The 21,450-nt window shown below is 58.9% G+C and overlaps 7 protein-coding genes across 7 annotated transcripts in view; 3 read left to right on the forward strand and 4 right to left on the reverse strand.

The window, feature by feature from the left end:
• The window catches only part of GGTG_09950 (hypothetical protein), a gene marked incomplete at its 5' end in the record, with an annotated part of 1,540 nt that extends 997 nt beyond the window's left edge, over window positions 1-543 (reverse strand). The window contains 2 exons of the mRNA XM_009227810.1: window positions 50-283; window positions 481-543. Of these exons, the coding sequence (XP_009226074.1) occupies window positions 50-283; window positions 481-543 (297 nt within the window). The remainder of the gene's footprint in view (window positions 1-49; window positions 284-480) is intronic.
• A 693-nt stretch (window positions 544-1,236) lies between these two features.
• GGTG_09951 (hypothetical protein) lies at window positions 1,237-4,895 on the forward strand (the record flags this gene model as incomplete). Its single annotated transcript, XM_009227811.1, has 2 exons — window positions 1,237-2,514; window positions 3,079-4,895. The coding sequence occupies 2 exons, from the start codon at window positions 1,237-1,239 to the stop codon at window positions 4,438-4,440; spliced, it is 2,640 nt and encodes an 879-aa protein (XP_009226075.1). The 3' UTR covers window positions 4,441-4,895.
• Window positions 4,896-6,535: 1,640 nt separating this feature from the next.
• On the forward strand, window positions 6,536-8,239 carry GGTG_09952 (hypothetical protein). Its single transcript, XM_009227812.1, has 2 exons — window positions 6,536-7,346; window positions 7,426-8,239. The coding sequence occupies exons 1-2, from the start codon at window positions 6,779-6,781 to the stop codon at window positions 7,482-7,484; spliced, it is 627 nt and encodes a 208-aa protein (XP_009226076.1). The 5' UTR covers window positions 6,536-6,778; the 3' UTR covers window positions 7,485-8,239.
• A 485-nt stretch (window positions 8,240-8,724) lies between these two features.
• On the reverse strand, window positions 8,725-11,511 carry GGTG_09953 (hypothetical protein). The gene is made up of 6 exons (XM_009227813.1): window positions 10,624-11,511; window positions 10,413-10,540; window positions 10,310-10,338; window positions 10,012-10,221; window positions 9,711-9,919; window positions 8,725-9,605 (listed from the first exon to the last, which is right to left on the reverse strand). The coding sequence occupies exons 1-6, from the start codon at window positions 10,759-10,761 to the stop codon at window positions 8,940-8,942; spliced, it is 1,380 nt and encodes a 459-aa protein (XP_009226077.1). The 5' UTR covers window positions 10,762-11,511; the 3' UTR covers window positions 8,725-8,939.
• A 662-nt stretch (window positions 11,512-12,173) lies between these two features.
• Window positions 12,174-12,608, reverse strand: GGTG_09954 (hypothetical protein; the record flags this gene model as incomplete). The annotated part of the gene is made up of 1 exon (XM_009227814.1): window positions 12,174-12,608. A coding segment is annotated over one exon (435 nt), but the record flags the coding sequence as incomplete, so codon positions are not given.
• A 1,170-nt stretch (window positions 12,609-13,778) lies between these two features.
• On the forward strand, window positions 13,779-16,505 carry GGTG_09955 (hypothetical protein). The gene is made up of 4 exons (XM_009227815.1): window positions 13,779-14,032; window positions 14,188-14,790; window positions 14,874-14,948; window positions 15,091-16,505. The coding sequence occupies exons 1-4, from the start codon at window positions 13,993-13,995 to the stop codon at window positions 16,209-16,211; spliced, it is 1,839 nt and encodes a 612-aa protein (XP_009226079.1). The 5' UTR covers window positions 13,779-13,992; the 3' UTR covers window positions 16,212-16,505.
• On the reverse strand, window positions 16,351-20,163 carry GGTG_09956 (hypothetical protein). The gene is made up of 3 exons (XM_009227816.1): window positions 18,409-20,163; window positions 17,409-18,322; window positions 16,351-17,337 (listed from the first exon to the last, which is right to left on the reverse strand). Exons 1-3 carry the CDS (start codon window positions 19,370-19,372, stop codon window positions 16,681-16,683), a joined length of 2,535 nt encoding a protein of 844 aa, XP_009226080.1. The 5' UTR covers window positions 19,373-20,163; the 3' UTR covers window positions 16,351-16,680.
• Window positions 20,164-21,450: the final 1,287 nt, after the last annotated feature.

A 21,450-nucleotide genomic window follows, 5' to 3' on the forward strand; every position in this document is an offset into this window, starting at 1 on the left:
GGGGCGGGGTGGCGAGGCCGAGGTAGGGGGCCAGCAGGCCGTCAGAGACGGCGGCGCCCGACAGGCCCGTCAGCACCGAGGTGTAGAGCAGATACGGGTGGCGGCCATGGCGCGGCGAGGCCAGGAAGGCCAGGGCGAAGCAGGCGGACGAGGCCAAGGTCAGGGCGCGCAGCTGGGTCCGGGCCGTCGAGGCCAGGGTGCCGAAGCCGCGCGAGGCGGCCGACGCCGACGGGAGGGTGAGCAAGGCCGGGGCCGTTAGGGACGACAGCGTGTACGATAGGCCCTGGGAAGGGGGGATTGTTGATTTGGGTATGTGGTTAGCCGCTGCTGGATGAGGGTAGTGGTGGTGGTGGTGGTGATGATGATGGTGGCGGTCCGTGGTTGGTGCTGCGGGGAATGACGTAGCACCAAAAGGGCCCCCTCCTGACATGGGGATTTTCCCAGACGGCAGGACCTAGGAAATCATGCGGAGCTGCTTACCGTCAGGAGGCCGAGGGACACGGTGCCCACAAACTTGAGCAGAGAGACTCCTCTGGAGGCCATGGTGGATTCTGAGCGCGGTGGCAGACAGAAAGGATGCAAGCCGTGGCTGACGCTCCTTCTTTTTGTTGTCGCGATGGTGGGATGAATTGAGGATTGAGGGCGGCATGGGCGGTTGGGCGGAGTCGGCACCCACCTGGCACCCACTGGCACCCACTGGCACCCCAAGCTTGGTAGGTGGGGCATTGGTTAGTGCGCCCCTGATTAAACAAAGCTCAAAGGAAGACAAACACGACTGATCCCTGTCCATACTTGACCTAGCCTTGCCTTCTGCTGATACTTGCTCCTTCATCTTCAGATTCAACTTTCTACCTTCAGGCCCCTTCCTACTCGCCCACATATTCAATCACTCACCGTGGCCGCCGCTTCTGACCTGACAGACCTGTCAAATGCTTTTTTGCACCTCTGATCCCCGCCTGCTTTGGTGCGGCTGATGCCATTATCTGCGCTTCTCGGCACAAAAACGCCACCAATGTGATGTATGCGTCGCCTGCCGGGGTTGCCAGCGAGTAGCTTTGACGCTATCGACCAGACGACATGGGCGGCGGGGCTCCCGTATTGGTTGATGCATGGTGAATGCGGGCAAGCGTCGCCTTGGGAGCCTGGGGTGTGATTTCAAAAAGTCCAGCATGCCCTGCAACAACGTGCGCCCACGACTGGGACCTTCATCCAAACCATCGTTGTGAATTGCAACAAATGCGCCTAATCGACACAACCACCCTCAGTCTCGTCGACGTGGTCGCCGAAAATGCAAAGCCTTACGCCATTCTCTCCCACACGTGGGAAGACGACGAAGTCACCTTCGAACACATGCGGATTTTGAGCCACCCAAAGTTGTCCAGCCCAGAGGTCATGAAGGACATAGAATCCCGCGCCGGCTACCAGAAGATCCAGCAGGCGGCTGCCCTCGCGCGGGGCGACAATTATGATTTCATCTGGATCGATACTTGTTGCATCGACCAGGCCAGCAGCGCCGAGCTCTCGGAAGCAATCAATTCCATGTTCTCTTGGTATCGCGACGCTGCCGTGTGCTACGCCTACCTTTTCGACGTCCCCCGTGTCCCGCTCGCCCAGAGCCGCTGGTTTAAGAGGGGCTGGACCCTGCAAGAGCTCATTGCGCCTTGTGAGGCCATCTTCTTCTCGGGGGGGTGGCAGGAGATCGGCAGGAAGACTTGTTCGAAGTTTTGTGACCAGTTGGCCGACATTACGGGCATTGACCGGCGCGTGTTGCTACGAACTGTGCCGCCAGCCGATGTCAGCGTCGCCAACAGGATGCGCTGGGCCGCCGGGCGCAACACCACCCGCCGCGAGGATGTTGCCTACTGCCTCATGGGCATCTTCGGTGTCAACATGCCCCTGCTTTACGGCGAAGGTGACCGCGCCTTTATTCGATTGCAGGAAGAGATATTGAAGGTTTCCGACGACACGTCCATCTTCGCGTGGGAACAGGACGACGGCGCGCCCGGCGCCCCCCTAGAGGGCGAAGCACTATACAGCCACGACAGGCTGTCTGGTCTGCTAGCCAGCTCTCCCGAAGCGTTTGCAAATGTCGAAGGCATTCGTGGGCTCCCCCGGCCGCCCACGCTGAAAAGCATGCCTTGTACCATGACAAACCAGGGTCTCCACCTGTCCATGTATCTTCAGCCTATGCCTCCCGGGCCCAGCGGCCACTCCGACAGCGAGTTGTACATCGCCTTCCTGGATTGCTATGTACTCCAGAGAGGCGAGCACGTTTACCCTACTCTGGTCCTCCGGAAGCTCCAAAGCGACCAGTTCGCGCGCTCAGGGTTGACCAAGCTGCTCAACAGGCGAGGCCCGTTGTCCGAGCAGGATCAGCCCTCTGGACACGGCTACCAAGACTTTTACGTCAGGCAAGAGCCCAGACACTTCCTGCCAGACGTCTTGATTGCCTCGAATGATGCTTATCGAGTCATCGACATCTTTCCCCCGCAATGCTGGTACTCCGACTCGCATGTAATCAGCTGCAAAAATTGGGATGCGCGGCAAGGCTGTATCGCAGTCGTGCGCTTCGCCTTTGAAAACGGTGACCCGCAAGCCGACGTGGCCATAGGGTTCAGGAAACAATGGGACGCGTGGAAACCCTGGTGCAGCGGTTTTTTTCGCGTCTCCTGTAACCTCTCCCTCGTCTATGAAGAATTCTCAGGGCTCGAGAAAAAACAAGGCAGTGCCGTGGCCGATGGTTCCACACAGGGCTGGAACGCCACTGTCTGGGAGACTACCATACACGGACGGCCGTTCATTCAGTTTGAGCTGGCTACACACTCGGAACTGTGTGGGAGCGAAATCACCTTGGAACAGAGGACTTCTCGGCATGGAAAAAAGCGTTCAGAACAGGAGCGAGCGCTCGCAGGACTGCTTCAACGTTGTTGGGTAGCTGACTCGGTTGAGCTCAGCATCTGGCCGACCCATAGAGCTCTGGGAAAGATCAGGACAAGAGACCCGAAACACGGTAAGAAATACCAAGACTTCCCTCCCAGGATGGTCCATCGCTCTATGGAAATTTGGACACTCGGAAAGGCCCAGCTCGCGGCTGTGCTCTCAGACGTTAGCCTCTTACGCGCCAGTTGGGACTGGCGGACGAAGGAGACCGAGGGGTATCCGGTAATACCCAAGACTCTGGAAAACCCGCTTCATCTCGCCGCGGCGTATGGTAGCCCGGAACATGTCGAGGAGATGTTTGACGTCCTCCTGGGCGAGGGCTCCGGTTTGACGACGCGTAATGCTGCCGGCGAGACGCCGCTTCACCGTGCCTGCGCCGCGGGGAACACCATGGCGGTCCGACGCATCATGCGCTCTGACCAGACGGAAGCGCTGCTCTGGGCGCAGGACGAGCTTGACCGCTCCCCGCTGTGGCACGCGGCGTGTGCTGGGCAGTGGGAGATCATCCAGGTGCTACTTCGCAGGGCACCCGGCGGCCTCGTTGATTTTGCCGATAGCGAGGGTCGGACCCCGCTGCATGCAGCGTGCCGCGAGGGCCACTCTGAGGCGGCGAGAGTCCTCCTAGATGCGGGAGCGGACCCGGCCGCGGCGGCCGGGGCGACGTGCTTCACGCCCGCACACATGGCCGCCCTCATGGGACACGCCACCTGCCTCGAGGTGTTGTGGAAACACCCGCGGGTTTCCAAGTCCCATATGGGCCGCACCCTGCAGAACATGGGGTCCGACGACTTCGGGCTTGGTTTCGACGTTTACTGCACGCCGTTCCACCTCGCCGTGGCGAACGGGCACCAAGACTGCGTCGAGGTGCTGCTTCAGGTCGTGGCCAACCCCATCAGCAGCTGCACCCATTTCATAACCGTGTCCCACGAGCAAAATGACGACTTGGACACGCCAAAGGCCATGGTAGCAATAGCGGCAATGGACGCGGGCGACGGGGACAGGCTGGCCGCGGCGATTTTCGAGCCGTCGCCTGGCCCGACGGGCAGCCTCTGGCGCGCCACCGTCAAGAAGGCCCTGGAGCGGGGCCGCGGAGCCATCGACACGCGGCGCATCATCCGGTACACGGAGATGACCTCCCACTCCTCGGGCCTGATCAGCCTCGCCCGCTTCGCCGCCCGCCTCACCGCCCCGCTGGCTGCGCTCTCCACCCGGACTGCCGGGAATGTTAGGGACAGGGCCCCGGTCAAGCTCCTCGAGCCGCCGCCGCCGCCGCCGCCGCCGCCGCCACCGCGCGAGCGAACGCCCGACTCCGCGGCTTCTTCCCGGTCGAGCAGTTCGTGTTCTAACCAAAGCTCTGGCACCATGGATAGCGCGTCATCACACGTGGGAGCGGCCGGCTTGGTAAAGTGGTCGGCAAGGCGGAGCAATCTGTTGGCGGCGGCGGCGCGGAGGGAGGAAGATGTATGGGAGCGAGAATTGGCCTATGGATTCGACAGGTGACGTTGCTGCCCTTCGAACTCGTCTGTTTCTCTTTTGTGTTGTTCCTTTTGGAGAAGAAACAACGATTCTGCAGGGGGGGGGGGGGTTGACGAGTAATGATGGATTTGCTACCGGAAACGCCGTTGGGACAGGTCACACTCTCATTTAGTTTTTTGCGCCCTGGGAAGTACCCCATCTAGAAGCCCCTCGTAATCCTCAACAAAGAGCCCGGCAGGGTGGACCATTGGCAACTGGTGATCCGTTCCAGCCCATCCCGTTCCAGATGTCAACACCAATGTTGAAGCATCAAGAAGTCGTGCCAAGAAAGACGCTAGTTTAGGACTAAATCGGAGTCGACCCGTCCTATCACGACTGCGCAGTCAACCACTAGCTCCACCTCGGCTCCAGTCCTTCCCCACCGCAGGGCGTTCACAGGCCGGGTACTGATCCCGTCGTATCTAAAAATGGAAAAAGGAAAAGAAAAACGGTACAGCGAAGGGGGAAAAAAAAAGCAGAAAAAATACAAACAATAGGGGGATAATCAATGTGAGCTTTGCTGCTCTGCTTTTTGCCGTATACCTAGCGCGCAGAAACGTGCACGGCAGAAGTTCCCCAGGACAGAGGACAACGACGACCACCGGAACGGAACGCGCGTCATGGATTCTCCCAGCAAGGCAAAAGTGGTTTGTGCGCAGCAGCGGGGGTTTTGGGTAGCGCCGCCCCAATGTTTTGCGAGATTGCGTGTTGCTGACAGGGGTCTAATTGACGGGACGCAGCGGTGGCCTCCCGCAGTGGCACGCCCGTCCGTGCCCAGGCACCCTTCAAACCAACAACCTTGATTATGTCAGCGGCCAACCTCACCCGACCTACCTCCTTCATTTAATATTGCCAAGTTGCAACACTCCTCGGTGAACCTCGAGTGACATTTCGCAGATTTGAGTAATTGATTTATTTTTTGTCAATATTTATTAAATTTCTGTATCATAACGTTCTTTAGATCAATACTTTCCCCTGATTGCCCCTGTTACGCCCTTCGCCCGACCACAAGGCGCCTTGCAAGTGGGGCAGCCTCGATTTCCCCGGATCAAGGTTTACCTGCCCCGGGACGGCCTCGCACAGTGTATAGACCAGGTGTGACTTTGCAAGCTATGTCGGACCGTCCCATGCCGTGCTTCGCCAGAGAATGCACAGCCCATATCCCCTAGGGCTGATGGGGATTGTGGGATGATGATCAGGATGCAGCCTGAATATCAATTGGAGGGACTGTTTGGAATGCCGCTTGCCAGCTGGACGCCGAGAGTGAACTGGAACGTGATGTAGGTAGCACCGTGCCGCCATGTCGTGGTCAACGGGATGTAGTGCTGCAGGGAGGGTGCAGCCTGGTGTAATGGCGTCTGTACGACGGCTGGGGATCCAAGTGGAGATAGTAGCATGCCATGAGACGACATCAAAAAGAAAGAGGACAAGTAGGATGGCAGGAAGCCTTGTGCTCGTTGGTGCCACAGGAGCAAACCCTGATGGGGAAGCCCCCTTTGTCACATCAAATGGTGATGGGGGAAGTGCTGTGCACCGGCCAATGCCATCGACAGGGACAGATACAACACAAGAGGCGTGTTCCGGGGCGGCCCTGTGGTATCACGACGCATGGCCCGTTAAACGGGTGCACGAGACGTTGGACGAGCCGGGGCAGGCAGCACGACGCATTGCCGTCGACCGGGACCAATCGAAGGAGAAGTGAGGCATGGTGATGCTGAGTCGGCAGGCTGCAACGACAGCCGACACGACGAGACCATCATGATCTCAAGGCATCAATGAGGGTGGCTGGGAAGGTGTGAAAGACGATGGGGACAAATGGATGTATCAACAACGTGACACAATGAGGTCGGCCCAAGTGGTGGCATGGGAGGAGACGAGGGAGGGGGCCAAGGAGAGGCAGCGAGGGGTGCACCGTACCCAGATAGGTAGGGTGTGGGAGGGGGGCAGGGTCTTGGGGGAACAGGCGGCCGCCACGGGACTCGACCCCACATGATTGGCCAACCCAGTCCGCAAGGAGTCCGACAGGGCCATAAAACCGCCAGCTCCCACCTCCTGACATGTTCTCCTCCCATTCTTCCATTCCTTCTTCTCCAGACCAAAAGAAAATCCATCAAAGCTCACCAAAACCACCCAATTCCTTCATAGAGCCTCCCAAAAACATCAAGCAGACCCCAGTCCAATACTTTGAACCATCCCTTGGCTTCTTTCCACTGCCCACTCGCCGCCTGACAGACCAAGCCGCCTTCGGGGAGCAGACACTGCGCTCGCAGGGACAAGAGATCTCGCCCGCCGCTCCTCCGCTTAGGTCGACCCCTCAGTCACGATGGCGTACTCGGGATACTCGTACCAGGACTGGTCGGCACCGGCCGACTACCAGCCCTCATCCTCCACCGCTTGGGAATGGGATGAGCACAGAGAGTCCGGACAGCACGCCCCTCGACGCATGCAGCACGGTTACTCTGAAGAGACCGGCCACTACGTTTATGACCTCGGGAGCCTCCGCGAGGACGACCCTTACCGGATCCAGCCCCGAACCTCGGCAACAAGGCGAATCACCAGCGGCCCAACCTCGCACAGCCGGTCCGGAGACGATGGCTACAGGCAAAGCGACATGCCGTCCAGCAACAGCAACAGCAAAAGAAGGGACGAGAAGGAGAGGAGCAACGGGGGGAGGGGGTCGGCATCAAGAAGCTCGGCGGCGCACGAGCCGTCTAGGAGCAGGGGTTCGCACCACCGCGCCCCGCCCAGGACGCCAACCATGGAGCGATTGGCGACCCCGGAGCTGGCGCCACTCAGCGCAGGGCTGCGCTTCTGCTCGTGTGGGTGCAGCGACGGCCTCCACGAGGAGGAGGAGACGTACATTCAGGGCCGGGAGAAGATGGACTCGCACCGTAAGTGTTGCCGGCACTCCCTGACCCATCCGCGCGCGCTTCCCGGCCACCCTTGCTAACGTTGCTGCCAACCGTCTAGTGCAATACGCATCGACACACATTTCCAGGCGAAGCGATGACCGTCGCCCGAGGGCTTGAGATGTGGTTGGTGGGAGGTTGCTTGGCCTGCGGGTAATGGATGGATGTCGCAGCGCACACTTTTGGGTCAGGTTTTCTGGTTTCGGGGCAATTGAGGCATACAGCGAGGCGTTCAGGCGTTCACCAGAGGTTTTGGCTTAATTTCGGTTGGGTCGAAGGATTGCGTCGTTGGATAAGGTGCGGGGCTCGAATTGGTTTTTTCTTTCTTATTTCATTGTTTTATCGCGTCGACGCGTCGGCCACTTGCCTTTCTGCCTGGGGGAATGAGAAGATGAATTGAGTGTCGTCCGTCGTTGGGTGGAGGCAACAGGAAAGCACCAACAGCGAGCGAGGCAGCGTGGCCAAGTCCGTGCATGGCCCTTTTTTTTCCTTCTGGGGGCACTGTGAGCAGCCTAGCGCGAAGTCAGCAGACTCGGTGACACGCAGCGCGGCTCATTCAGTTCGTGCAGTTCGGTATGAGTCGATTGCTCGTTGGTTTGGATTGGCTGCCAGGCAGCAACGGCCATGTCTTGTGGGTCCCTGGGAGGCCCCGGTCCGTTTAGAACTGCCATCGGCGAATTAGAGGCCCGGTCACTGCCAGGGGTCTTTTTCATCTGGAGCATCCGCTCTGCTGGCCTTGCTTGATGATGGGGTTTCTCATGAGAGCGAAAGCTGGGGTTGCTCGGTGTGTGCGAAATTGCGCGCAGGTTTTTTTTTTTTTTTTTAGCGACAAACACTTGGCCGCGATCTAGGAACTGCTCTTTTTTGTTGCCGCCCCTTCAATTGATCGTGGCGTGGGTTGATCGTTGCGACTAGGAGAGCTGCGCGACATGGCAATGTCGGAGATGCATCGGATTGCGCAACGGCGCATTGACTGCCCGGTGGGCGCCTACTATTGGTACGCCATTGCTGACTTATCATGCACAGCCGCTCTTCTATTGGTGCGCCAGTCCAGGCCTTGATGACTCAATATTTTCGCTTGCTCTGATTCGACGCCAGGGAGGCGAAGCCAGGCAGGACTTGAGTCCTTCAACCTGACCTTATCTTGAGTAGGACTTGGTCAGCTGTTCTTGTTTTGGCCCACGCTTATGACTGGTTCTCGGTGAGGACATAAGTGCAGGACCGCACCTCTCGGTCAACGTCGCGCCGCAGCCGTTTTGGTTTCCCATTTATCTAACACCTCCTAGCGCTGCCTCTGCTGGCCTTGCTCTCTTGCAACTAGCAAGTGACGCCACCCAAAGTGCAAGGCATTGGGGGCTTATTCTCGGCAGGGAGTAGGCCAGTAGCCATTGCTTCTATTCTAACTTGATATTACCTATTAAGAATAAAAAGACTCACGGGCTTACGTCCGTTCCCGAGTCGCTGGCGCTGTCTCGGCTGTCCTTGAAGCCCGTCACTACGGATTTGCGATTATAATAAGTGATAAACGGCCCAACATAACACATTCGTAAACGCATAACCCCATGCCCATGGCTACTAGCCACGGCCAACAGGCGAATTTAGCCCGCGTCCTCCACCCAGCCCGGATTTGCTCCTGACAACACCCGGACCATCCACTCGACTGTCGAATTGATCAAAGTCGCTGCGCAGACTCCCAAAACTGCCCCTATCCCCACGCCCACCACCTCGTGTGTTCGCCCTGTCATCCTCACTGATGTGCACCGTCACTTCGGTGTCTTTCCTGATCCGGCCTGCCGGCAGCACTCCGCACGCTATGCTGCTATTCGCGCTCGTCGACCCGCGGCTCGGCTGGTCGTATTGCATATCTTCTGGGGTTGACTGGCGCGGCAACGGTAGCTCAGCAGCAGCTTCGGCCTCCCGGCGAGCGCGGTTGTAAATAGATTCCTCGCTCTCATTGGCCGTAGGGAGTGGGTTCACAGAGCGCGGGCCACGTCGCTCCGGGAGCGGCGCCCGGTTGTTGAGTTGGACGTCGTTCGAGTTGCTCCCGGGGAGCATGCCGTGGGAGCCCCCCTTAGGCCCCCGTGATGCACCGGAACCCGTAATTGACCGGATAGTACTAAATATGGGCCCTGTGAATCGTCGGACGACGGAAAAGATCATGGGGATATTCGACGTGACAACTGCTACGAAGGTTTCGCGCACGGCCCAGGAACCAGCTTGCTGGGCACCATTGATGGGGTCCTATGGATAGATCGGGTGCGTTAGAAGGCAAACGGGTAATACGCATAAGCTGAAGAGAGACATCCGCGCGATACGCTGCGGCAGTGCGCAGTACGATCCACTTACTGTGATGATCAGGACGCATCTGAGGATGCCAGCGAATGTGACAAACAATCCTAGGCCAAATAGCACCATGAGGCCGGCCTTTTTCGCTGGCTTGAGTGAGGCCTGCCAAAGCATCGGCAGGGGTATACTGAGAAGGTACATGTCCGTCAGGACGTTGAGCACGACGGTTACAAGGACGTTGATGTTGGAAATGGCGGGCTGGCAAAGGTCTGTAGCAAAGCTCCATGTTAGCTACGCGGCCTGCCTGGGTTATCGCTATAGCATTTGAACGAGTGAGCAAGCGGTATGGGTAGACACTCACTCCCAGGATCTGGAAATATCTGCCAGTTCTTTTCGAAAGGCATGCAGCCGAGCATGATGGAGAGGAAGACGACAAGCCAGGTTGCCAAAATCAAGCCAAAGCCAACCTGGACACGGATCTTGAAGTGGGCAAGGCCTGCAGTAAGACGCAGGTAGAATGCGCACATGGAGGCCTTGAGGAGCCATAGCAGTAGCGTGTAGGTCGACCATCCTAATGAGAGAGAAGGCAACAGTTAGCAACCGAAGGTTAGCTCGTACTAGGAGCAATCAGCATTCTAAAGAGCTGGTGGGATCCCTACCGGCGATTTGCGTCTTGGAGCCGTTGATCCTGACGGTCGAGTTTATCAGTGGTTAAATCGAATACCGCATCCCTCTGTACTCGACGTGCGGGCGCAAGCTCACCTGAGCCACCACTCTTCACTCTCGGGCACCAGCGCAGCCCTTTGCTCGTCGGTCATGCCATTGTTGGCCAGGCCGCGCCAAAAGGCGCCAACAGAATATGCCAGATACGATTCGCCAGAGTACACCACCTAGACGGTCCAGCGCAGCCATTATCAGCAACAGCGCAGAAGAGGGAGCCCCCAGAGGAGAGGTGCGACGGGGAGGGACTCACCGCAGCGGCCACCATGAGGTAATCATCGGCTTGCAGCTTGGTGATGCCAACGGCCGAGATTCGCGCATAGAGGCGTAGCGCAATGACGGACAAGCCGATGCCCAGCAGGGTCCAGTTCTCGATCACGAAGTTGTTCATCTTGCCTGCCCAACGGGGTGGCTCCGGCTGGTCCGGGCACCGAGGGGGGCTCTGGGTTCGCCGGAGTAGGAGGAACGACGGGGGGCTGTCGGCGCAATGTTAGGAGGGAAAGGATGAAGGTGTGTCGCTGCTGTCAGGTTCGTTCTGAGCTTGTCGTGAGATTGCTCTCAGAAGTCCCCCACGTTGAGTGTCTGCGATTGCGTGTTTTTTTTTGCGCGCGCGCGCTAACGCCAGATCCCGGCAAGTCGAAAACGGACGGCACGACGGACTCGGGGTATGCGCTTCGACGAGCTTGTCGGCTGGGATTCCGGGGAAGGAAGGAAGGAGGGACGGAGAAGGGGTTCGTACCACTAAAAGCATCAAAGGGGGCAGGTGCCTTGGACAGGGTGGCAGGATATCCGGCCAAGAAGAGGAAGCCACGCGGAAGATTTCGCCCACTGCTGCAGCAACCTCTAAACCACGATCTCTGAGTGGCATTGGCAGCGGGATCGACGGCGACCCTTGAGGTCCAGGGGCAGGAGACAAGGGGATGGAGCCGACTTAAAAGCCGCACAGGACCTCGAGGTGATGTCTACTGGGTAACAGCGTGGGGACTCGCTCGCAAATCAACACCCAGCCAGTGATTGCGCGAAGCAATGCCGGCAGGGGTCACGCTTACCTACACGCGAGGGCGTCGTGACGGGCCCGATGAAAGTGGTCGTCGATCGCGCCAAGGGGCGTCGCGTGCGGGTGCGGCGTCTTTGCCGGCCTCGAATTCTATGTGGGGGGCCACCCTGGGTGCTGCAGAAAAGTAGGTTGTAACAGTAGCAGGCACATGTTTCCAAGAGGACAGTGCCGCCCCCTATTTTTTGCCAAGTGCGGATACTGTAGCAATGCGACTCTGTGATTTCTTGTTCGGATGAGACCACGGCGACGATGCACGGCATCTCTACTGTCATGCCTCTGTGCGTGCCAGGGTGTTAGGGACACACACGTTACATCACATCACTCACTGCATTTGGCATCCGATCGCCGACTTGACTTCCTTTCTTCCTCGTCCCCGAGCGTGCGACATGCCTCCGTCTGACATGTTGCACGGAGAAATATTATCCCCTGAATCCACACTACTTACGAAGAAGACGCGGAGCCGTAGAGACCTCGAAGGGAAGGAGTTTTCACCCAGCCTACACCAAACAGCTATCGGCTGGGGGCACGGGTTTTACCTTCATGTAGTTAACCCGATACGTAGTACTCCCCATGGGCTCTACAGCTCGAAAGGGGTAAATAAATAAATATATATATATCCCCTGAATCCTCGCTGATTCCCCATCTCGACCAGCCTAGACGCGAACACAAGCCACCCGCTCCCAACCCGCTGGAACAAAATTGCCATGGATAGCAGAGAAACAGAAAAATCAGACCCAGAGTGGCTCCTAGATGGAGCTTACGATAGGCGCCTCCTTGGCGACCCGCCGCTTGCCGATGATCTTGTTGAGGGCATCGTCAACGTATTTGGAGCCGGGGGAGCCGGGGGTCCAGAGCATTCCAGCCATGACTTTCGGTGGCTCGGGCTTTATGGTCTTGACATTGCGGGGCGAGGGCAGGGCGCTGACTTGGCAGGTGATGGTCGCCAGGGTCAGGCAGATAGCAGTTGAGAAGGCATTTTGGCGGTGGGAGGGGGAGAAGTAGCGGAGAAAAGGCGGAAAACAACCGAAGGGCGGGCGGTTGTAGCGTGGAAGCGAAGAAGAAGGAAGACGACAAAAGGAAACTAACAAAAGGAAATCGACAAAAAAGAAAAAGAAAGAAAAAATGAAGTCAACGCTTAAGCAGCTGTATCGAATGGCAGGAAATTGTAAACAGTAGGAGGGTTGACGCCGACCAAAATAGCTCGGCTAGGTTAGCGATCCTACCCCACTTATCCCTTTGGGTGCCATTCGGCCCGGGTCGCCCAGATTGAAGGTGATCAGCAAAATCATCCCTGTTTGTTGCTGTGCTTGGAGGTACGTATTTTCAGGGGCGCGTTGGAACTCGTCCTACGTGATTTTCGCAGTAAATTCAAGCGCGACGTACCGCTTTGTCACAATGACTTCTGCTGGTACAGGTCCCAGAAATCACAAACCTTAGTACAGTGGATCCTGGTGGTACATCAGTTTGGCTTGGCTTTCTGAGGAAAAAAATGTATCTTGCATCCACCGTACTAAGGTTTGTGATCCCTGGGACCTATACTTCTATTACGGGCTAATTAAGGCGCACGCGGAAGTACCGAAAAAAACAACCGTTTTTATGGCTAACGCACGCAAGATCAGCGACCGGGGGCCGAACGGCACTCAGAGGGATGGGCGCACGTGGGGGAGCTCTGCCGTTGGACAACAAGCATGAGGTACCCGGGAAAGGGGCTGTGAACGATCCCACGGCCTGCTAAGAAGTCGTAAAAACCAAAGTGCCTCCACGGGGCACCAACGTCGTGGAAGACAGGCAGTGTTTACAACGGGCGTGCGACGATACCTGGTTGCAATATAGGTGTGCCACCACGGGGTATCAGCTACACCGGGCCCGCACCCTCTCAACACCACAAACCGGGGCATGCAAGCCACCCGCTCTCCCTCCCGGGGCTCCATTCCATAGAAGTGCCAATGAAGAATGTGACGTGTGTCCGCCCGCGCACCCACCAGCTGTCAGTTGGCTGGACTCACAAGCGAGACATTAGCCGACAACGACCCTGCCCCCTCGCCCGTGCCGCCTCCCTCGCCAAGCAGTGACGCCACACGCTAGTCAGCATCCCGGTCAGGCCCCGGCCAGGCATTTTCCAAAACGGGACCACCCACCGGCCGGCCGGGCGCAGCACTGGAGGAAGGCCCATGAGAGGAACCCACCCATTGAGAGCCCGTCGCGGCCCGCCTCGACTGGAGACCCCCCCCTGAGCCCTGTGCCCCTTGCGCCGCCCAGGGTCGAGTGCGACCTCGTCCCCCTGGATCGCTCCATTGCCCCTACGTTCTCGTCGGCCTCGCTGGCCGGACCACCTGGGGGTTAATTTTTCCGCCCTCACTCCCCCAGTGCGACACAATCACGAACGATGGAGAGTGAGCTGGCATTGACCACGTCGCGATAAGTGGTTCAGTGCTCTGTGGCCGAGTACACGTGCTCAGCCCCCGGGCCCTTCATAAAACCTCCAATATCGTTTTGCTCTGGACGGCTCGGCGAGCGCCTAAGAATCCCACCAGCTCCTCGCTTTGTTATTTCGCCGTCGCAGAGATGACAGTAGAAGAAGTAGACCAGGTAGTGATTGGCGCAGGTATGTCTCAAATCTGGCTAGTAGGATGGGGAGATGATGAGCCGTGTGTAGGAGGGAAGGGAAACATCGACAACAAAAGGAGACAGAGAAAGGGAACGGAAAGGGGCAAGCCTCCGCGACGAAGACGACTTGCTGACGGCTCGACGCTCGCCCAGGCTTTGCCGGACTGGCCTCCGCAAAGGCGTCGCTCCAGCTTCACCCGGAGCGGTCGCTGGTGGTCCTCGAGGCCGCCCCCACCGTCGGCGGCGTCTGGGCCGCCCACCGCCTCTTTGACGGGCTGCGCACGAACAACATGCTGGGCACGTACGAGTACCCCGACTTCCCCATGGACACGGCCACCTTTGGCGTCAAGCCCGGCGAGCACATACCCGGCCGCGTGGTGCACAAGTACCTCAACGCCTACGCGGCAAAGTTTGGCGTCGCCGACAAGATCCGCTGCGGCTGGGACGTCGTCTCGGCCGAGCATCAGGAGGACGAGGGCGGCTGGCGCCTGACGGTCGCCGCGGCCGGCGGGACCAAAAAGATCCTGGCCCGGCGGCTCGTGGTGGCCACGGGCCTGACGTCGGAGCCCTTCATGCCGCACATCGAGGGCCAGGAGACGTATGGCAATCCCATCTTCCACCGGATGAGCTCCGAGGAGGACGAGGGACTCCTGACCAAGGCCAAAAACTTTACCGTTTTCGGCGGCACCAAGTCGGCCTGGGATGCCGTGTACGCTGCGGCGACCAAGGGCGTCCAGGTCGACTGGATCATCAGAGGTAACCACCCAGTGCTGATGTGAAGTGAAGACGAAGATGGAACAAGACTGACCAGAGCTTGCGGGATTTGTCCAAACGTTCAGAGAGCGGCCATGGACCGACTTGGATGGCGCCCCCTTACGTGACACCGCTGAAGAAATGGCTCGAGAAGCTCGTCGGTAAGTGACATCCGAGCGTGACACAAGACCAACACTCTACCCCACCGTTCAACAAGAAAAGGTGAGGTATGCGACACGGGGACACAGAACACAAGCTTACTTTTGGGGGTGAATGTGCGACTGCAACCGCGACCCGTGGCAGTGACACGCCTCCTCACGTGGTTCAGCCCGTGCATCTGGGGCGACGCCGACGGCTTTGCGGGCGTGCGGTCGCTCCTGCACGGCACGTGGATGGGGCGGGCCGTTGTCAACACCTTCTGGGGCATCCTGGGCGGCGACGTCGTGACGCTCAACAAGTTCGACTCGCACCCGGAGCTGGCCAAGCTCAAGCCGTGGAGCAACCCCATGTTCGTCGCCAGCTCCTTCTCCATCCTCAACTACCCGACCGACTTCTTCGAGCTGGTGCGCGCCGGCACCGTGCGCGTCCACATCGCCGACCTCAAGGGCCTGTCCAAGGGCAAGGTCCACCTGGCCGACGGCACCGCCCTGCCCAGCGACGCGCTGTGCTGCGTGACGGGCTGGAAGCACGTGCCGGCCTTCAAGATGCTGCCCGAGGGGCTGGACGCCCGCCTGGGGGTGCCGCACCCGGCCGCCGGGTCGCCGCTCGCCAACCCGGCCCGCCTTGGCCGCGCCGACGCCGAGATTCTGATGCGCTTCCCGCGCCTGCGCAACCAGCCGGTCCAGAACGCCAAGCTCAAGCCGCTGCTGGAGGAGGGATCCGGCCTGGACGCCGCCGCGACCGACGTCTCGCGCGGGCCGCAGGACGAGTCCCTGACGGCGTGGGCGCTGCACCGGCTCATCGCCCCGCCCGACGCGGGCCAGGTGCGGCGCCACCGCGACGTGGCCTTCGCGGGCGTCATGATGAACTTTGACGTGCCCATGGTCTCGCACGTGCAGGCGCTCTGGATCCAGGCCTACTTCGACGACGCGCTGGCGCCGGGCGTCGTGCCCCGCCGCCTGCCCGAGGACGAGGCCGACGACTACGACGACGAGGACGACGGCGCCGAGGACGCCGAGGTCGAGGCGCTGAAGTACCAGACGGTCTTGCACAGCCGCTTCGGCAAGTGGCGGTACCCGGCCGGCCACGGCGACAAGTTCCCCGACTTTGTCTTCGACGCTCTCCCCTATATCGACTGGCTCGTCGGCGACCTGGGCCTCAGGGTCCACCGCAAGAAGAACTTGCTGGCCGAGGCGCTGCAGCCGTACGGGCCCGAGGATTATGCCGACCTGTTTTCCGAGTGGGTGGCCAAGAAGCGTGTGTAACATGGCTCATTAAGCCCATGTAAAGTGGTGTTTAGCACTGCAAAAATTGGGCTACAGCAGGTGGCTGGAGGTCCCTTCCATTTAGGTGTTGCGGGAACTTGTTTATTGGGACGCGGCGGGGCAATAGTTACGTTTGGTGACGTAATTGATAGCGATCATATTCCTGAATTGAAGCTATTTTTATCAAATCGCGAGAAGCTTTCGCCCCGTCGGAACTCGAAGCAAGAGAGGCGTCTGATTCAAACGTAGAGTAATTATAGATTGAACTGACAAAATTTATACCCTGAACCTCATCCCAAGTCGTTACCGCATTCCAAACGCCAGCCAACATTTGTCACAATGCTATTATACAAGCTCGCCAACTGGGAACGACACCGCGACTCCTTCCAAGTGGACCCCCCCCTGAAATCATGTTCGAGCTCCTCTCTCGTCAGCGAGACAAGTAAGTGTTGGTGATTGGGACAGCAAGTCACGAGCTGTCTCGTCGGCGTGCGTTTTCTACCGCGCTCGACACAGCGGACGCGAGGTCCACATGGAAGAATGGCCTGTCAACTCCAAATATGGGAGCCAGCGCCGTTTTAGGCGGCACGCGGTCGCGCAGTATGTCATGGTGCTCTTCTCGTATTGCGGCGCCAGACTCCTTTGCAGGCACCGTCTTTATCTCCTCCTCTCCAGACTCGAGGTCCAGGTGCTCCCTGGTGTCGGCAATGTCTGCGCCCGGAGTCTCCGCCCCAAACAGGGTGACGTTGGAGGAGACGGCCGAGAATTGGAGCTTGCGGAGGCCCGTGGTCGCAGAGGCAGTTGTTGCGGCCACGTCAAACACCGGCATCCAGGAGCCAGATGCCGTGGTTTTCGGGCCTTGGCCGTGCAGAAGCCCAAACCCAACTGCAGCGAGCGCGCGGCGGGTCCAGCGGCTGCGGGCGCCGGCCAAGTGCCACTCAACCACGCCCGGCGCTGCCCACCGGTTCAGTTGGGCGCGCACGTCCTCGAGGGCTTCCACGGCAGTCGTATCCACCTGGTTGACAGCGCTGAGGTCGAGAACAACGGCATGAAGCCTTGGTAGACGCTCGCTCTCCTCCTCCGCCAAGCCATCGTTCTTCGGTGCCGGCATGTTCCAGGGTCGGTCCTGTTTCCCACGCAGATCAGTTAGTCAACATCCCCTAGGGAGGGTTTGTAAAACATGCGGGGTAAACATACACCTGCGTGCTTGTAGCCATCGGCATCCGTCCGGCGTGTGTGGGTGGTGACATGGGTCACCAGGTGATCCAGATATTGGGCTTGGTTGATGTAGTTGAAGCCCTCGGTAAATCTGTAGATGAAGACGCCTGCGTACGACTCGCTCACATCCACGGCGGGATTGGAGCCATCCTTGCGGTCAAGCGGCAGGAAAGCCTCGCGCGATTGTACCTCCCCAGACCGCGGGATGCCGTCGGCAGGTCGGTGGAAGCGGCGGTGGTGGTTTATGTCCAGAAGGGATCCATAATGGCCAGCTCCAGGGTTTGCGGTAGGCGCCTCGGGGTATCCCTGAGCCCTGAGTCGCCCGAGGAATTGGCCCTGCGACCTTGCAATCCTGAGGAGGATGACGATCAATGAGATGCCAACGGTAGCGTAGATGCCAAACTCCAGCGACTCGAACAGTGAGAGAAAAACGCCGGCGAAAAAGATTAAAACGTCCATTGGCGCAATCTTCCAGTATTTGACAATAGTGGGAGGTCGGGTAATCAGATTGAGGACGGCGTGGATGATAAGCCCGGAAAGAGCCGCAAGGGGGATGAAGAAGAAGACAGAAGTGAGGGCATAGAGGGCGAGCAGGAGAATGAGCCCGTTAAACACGCCGGCCAGAGGAGTTCTGACGCCAGCTTTGGAGAGAACTGCGGTGCCAGTGAAGGAGCCCGTTGCCGCATAGCCTCCAAGGAAGGGGCCAAGAATGTTGGCGGCGCTTATGGAAATGATCTCTTGTGAAGGCACAATGGTGTAGTTGTTGACGCGCCCAAAGGATTTGCCGATGGCGATATGCTCGATGATTAGGACGATAAGAAGGGCGGGGAGCTCGGGGGCGACGAGTTTGATGAGCTTGGTGTCCATCGATGGCACACCAGCGGCCGAGAAGCCTATACAGGATTCGTTCTAAAAGTCAGCCTTGATTGTCGCCTGGCTCAGCGTCTCGGTACCACTTTTCTTGTGGATTCACACGTACCTGTGGGCACGGATCCGAGGATGCGAAACCTGGCCTCGTTGGCAGAGAGACCCCGGTTGACAATGAAGCTGACCAGAGTGTATAACAGGATCACAAACGTCATACGGATGGACGAGATAGTAGCCCACAGCTTGGACCGGTGCTTCTGCCTCTCGCCCATACGAGCACAGAAAGACTTGATGAGCTGCAGCAGAAACAGAGCCGACAGCCCGACGGCGGCGTCGACGGTGGTTCTGGGGAGGGCCTTGCAGGTGGTAATGAAAACCTTGTACGGCGCGTCCCTGGTGTTGACGCCGGTGATACCCAGCACCGCGGGCAGCTGGCTCAGGGAGATGGTGATGGCGGCACTGGTGACGAAGGCGGCGATGGCGACGTGGGGGATGAGCTCGATCAGCCAATCCAGGCGCAGGAGGCCAAAAGCAAGCAGGGCGAAGCCGGCGAGTAACGAGACCGTTTTGGACGCCTCCTCGGCCGGGAGGCCTGGCATCTCGGCTTGGACCTTTGCGACGATGCGGCCGATCAGCAGCGAGATGACTGCTGTGGCGCCAATGGCGATGTCCTTGGAGGTGCCGAAGAGCCAGTACAGGGCGGCGCCGGTGAAGGAGGTGTAGAGGCCGAACTCGGGGCGGAGGCCGGCGAGCATGGCGTAGGCCATGGCCTGGGGGACGACGACGAAGCCGAGGGTGATGCCGCCGATGACGTCCCCGGTCAGCCAGCGGAGGTTGTAGCGTCCGATCCATTGGACGAAGGGGAAGAAGCTCTTGAAGTAGCGGGCCGCGCCGGCCGCCGTGGGTCGGTGCTCGAGCAGCCACTCCTTGACGGTAGGGTCCTCTTCGAAATACGCATCCAAGGGCGAGATGGCCGCTGCGGCCTGGCTTTTAATTCTGCATGTGCTATCGTCCTTCTCGGACCGACCAGCGGCCCCGGCACCAAAGGCCCTGGCAGCTAGCGAGCGCGGGCCCATGGCGAGGGAGTGCGGTGAAGTGCCGTGGTGATATGCCGTCAAGGATGGGTGCAAGACGGCTGTCGAGGTGAGTAAGGTGGGTGAGTGGCTAATAAACTGCAAACCGGGCTTCTGTTCTGACGTTTACTTGCCAAGGGGATGTCGAGAGCAGGTCGTCCGGCGCGCCAGCTGGGGTATTATGGTATTAGGACGTTTGGCTATGCCCGCCTGGGTCTGGAACGAAGAGAGCTCAGGTGGATCAGGGACCTCATGCCCTTTGCATGAGCAAAAGAAAAAAAATGGCAGGTACGAACGGGGCGCAGAGTGCCTTTATCGGCCAGGGCAACCACGCGCAGCCCGAGCCTGAACCGGCGGTCCCAGGCCGACGGCCGTCCTCGCAGGCAGGTTTAACCAGAGCCAAGCGCCCGTGCCAGACCACAGACAGACCCACCGGCTGGGCAGCTCGAGGTAAGGAGCCGAGCTAGCAAGGAGTCTAGCAATTCGTGCATCCATAGGGCCTGAACTGATTCGGGAGGCATTTCACTCGCAACCCTTGGTGTCTTGACGACGCCCTACGAGGCACGCAAGGTAAGGCCTTGCCCACCCAATCCTGAGCCGACTCACTATGGACTTGGTCACGGACATCTGGCGATTACAAGCCCCCTCCTGGGCGCAAAGGCAAGCAAGGGAGACACGAGCGATCCGGCCGTGGGTCATCTTAGCGATGCGGTGTTGTAGTCATAATAATGGGTTGGCGGCCCAATGGTGGAAATTGTATGACCAAGCCAAGAGTGGCAAGAGTGGCGGTCAAGTGCAGAAACGAAAAAGCGATAAGCATCGGGCGGGCTGGTTTTGGGCTGGGGTCCAGGGGTGTTCGGACGTCGTCCCGACATCCGCCGCCGGCGGACTCTACCCCCGGTCCCGACACGGACAGGGACGCTAGGGAGCTGCTAGGGAGGCCGGTGGGGGCAGCGGCCCGGCTGGTCGGTAGCCGCCCGTGATGGACACTAGGGCAGAGCAGAATGACAATCGCATTGAAAGCTCGAAACAAGCAGAACACCCCACGAAAACCCCACGAGGCTGGAGCGGGATGGATGCAGGTGCGGCTCTGCCCAAGCCTCCATCCACCTAGCGTAGCAGTCGCAGGTCAAGGAACAGACAGGCGGGAACCAGAGAGAGTAATTGAGGCACGGGGGATCCTGGCAAGGCGGGTGCACTGCTAGGTGGCGGTGGCGGCGGCTGTCGGACAGGCACCAACCGAGAGCCGCGGCCAGGTCTCACCAGCCACAACAGGGGGTAACCAGCCAGTGGCAATTGATCGACTGTCAAGGCAGCCAAGCCGGGCCCTTGTGCCTGCCGCGACTACCATCTGTAGAGGTAGAGAACGTTGACGTCGGCCATCGACCGGGGTCATTAGGGTTCCCGCATAGTGTATTACAGTGCTTTCAACTTTTTTTTTTTCTCACGCTTTTCCTTCATTTTCCCAATTCCTTTCCGCAAAATACCAGCGAAGTTGAACCTGCCCAAAGCACGCAAAAAAAAATAAAAATTTAAGCTAATAGGATAAATTATCCTTTGTATTTGCTTTCCCAGCCGGCCAGCGCGTTTAATCCCAATATTTTTTACATCCTTTGCATTTTAGGTGTTTTGCGGAAAGGAAGAAAAGGACGCTGAAGCGCAAGAAAAAAAAAGGTGAAAGCACTGTGGTACACTATGTGGGCACTGTACCCCGTAATGACCCCGGTCGGTGGGCCGGCTTCAACGCCCTATACCGGTCTGAAAATTAGCTTGTTTCCCCTTTGTGGTTCCTTGTGCTTCTCGGCACTGCTCTGCATGGGTTCCATGCTTCTGTGCTCTGCAGAGAATACCTTGCAAGAACCACTAGGGGTGCCTCGGTGTCGTGTCTGATGCACGGATCTGGCCGCTGCCTCTATCTGGCACTCCAGGAGCATCATTGATGCGATGCGCGTCGAGACGCCCATGACTCCCAATCACCCTCCATACCACCATCTCGAAGGCGCCCAAAGTCCAAGCACGCCCGCCAATCACGGCCCCACGGCCCCCAATGGCCTCAATGTTGGCAAAACTTCGGCCTCAAT

The sequence above is a fragment of the Gaeumannomyces tritici genome (genome assembly GCF_000145635.1).
Source record: "Gaeumannomyces tritici R3-111a-1 unplaced genomic scaffold supercont2.5, whole genome shotgun sequence".
NCBI lineage: Eukaryota > Fungi > Ascomycota > Sordariomycetes > Magnaporthales > Magnaporthaceae > Gaeumannomyces > Gaeumannomyces tritici.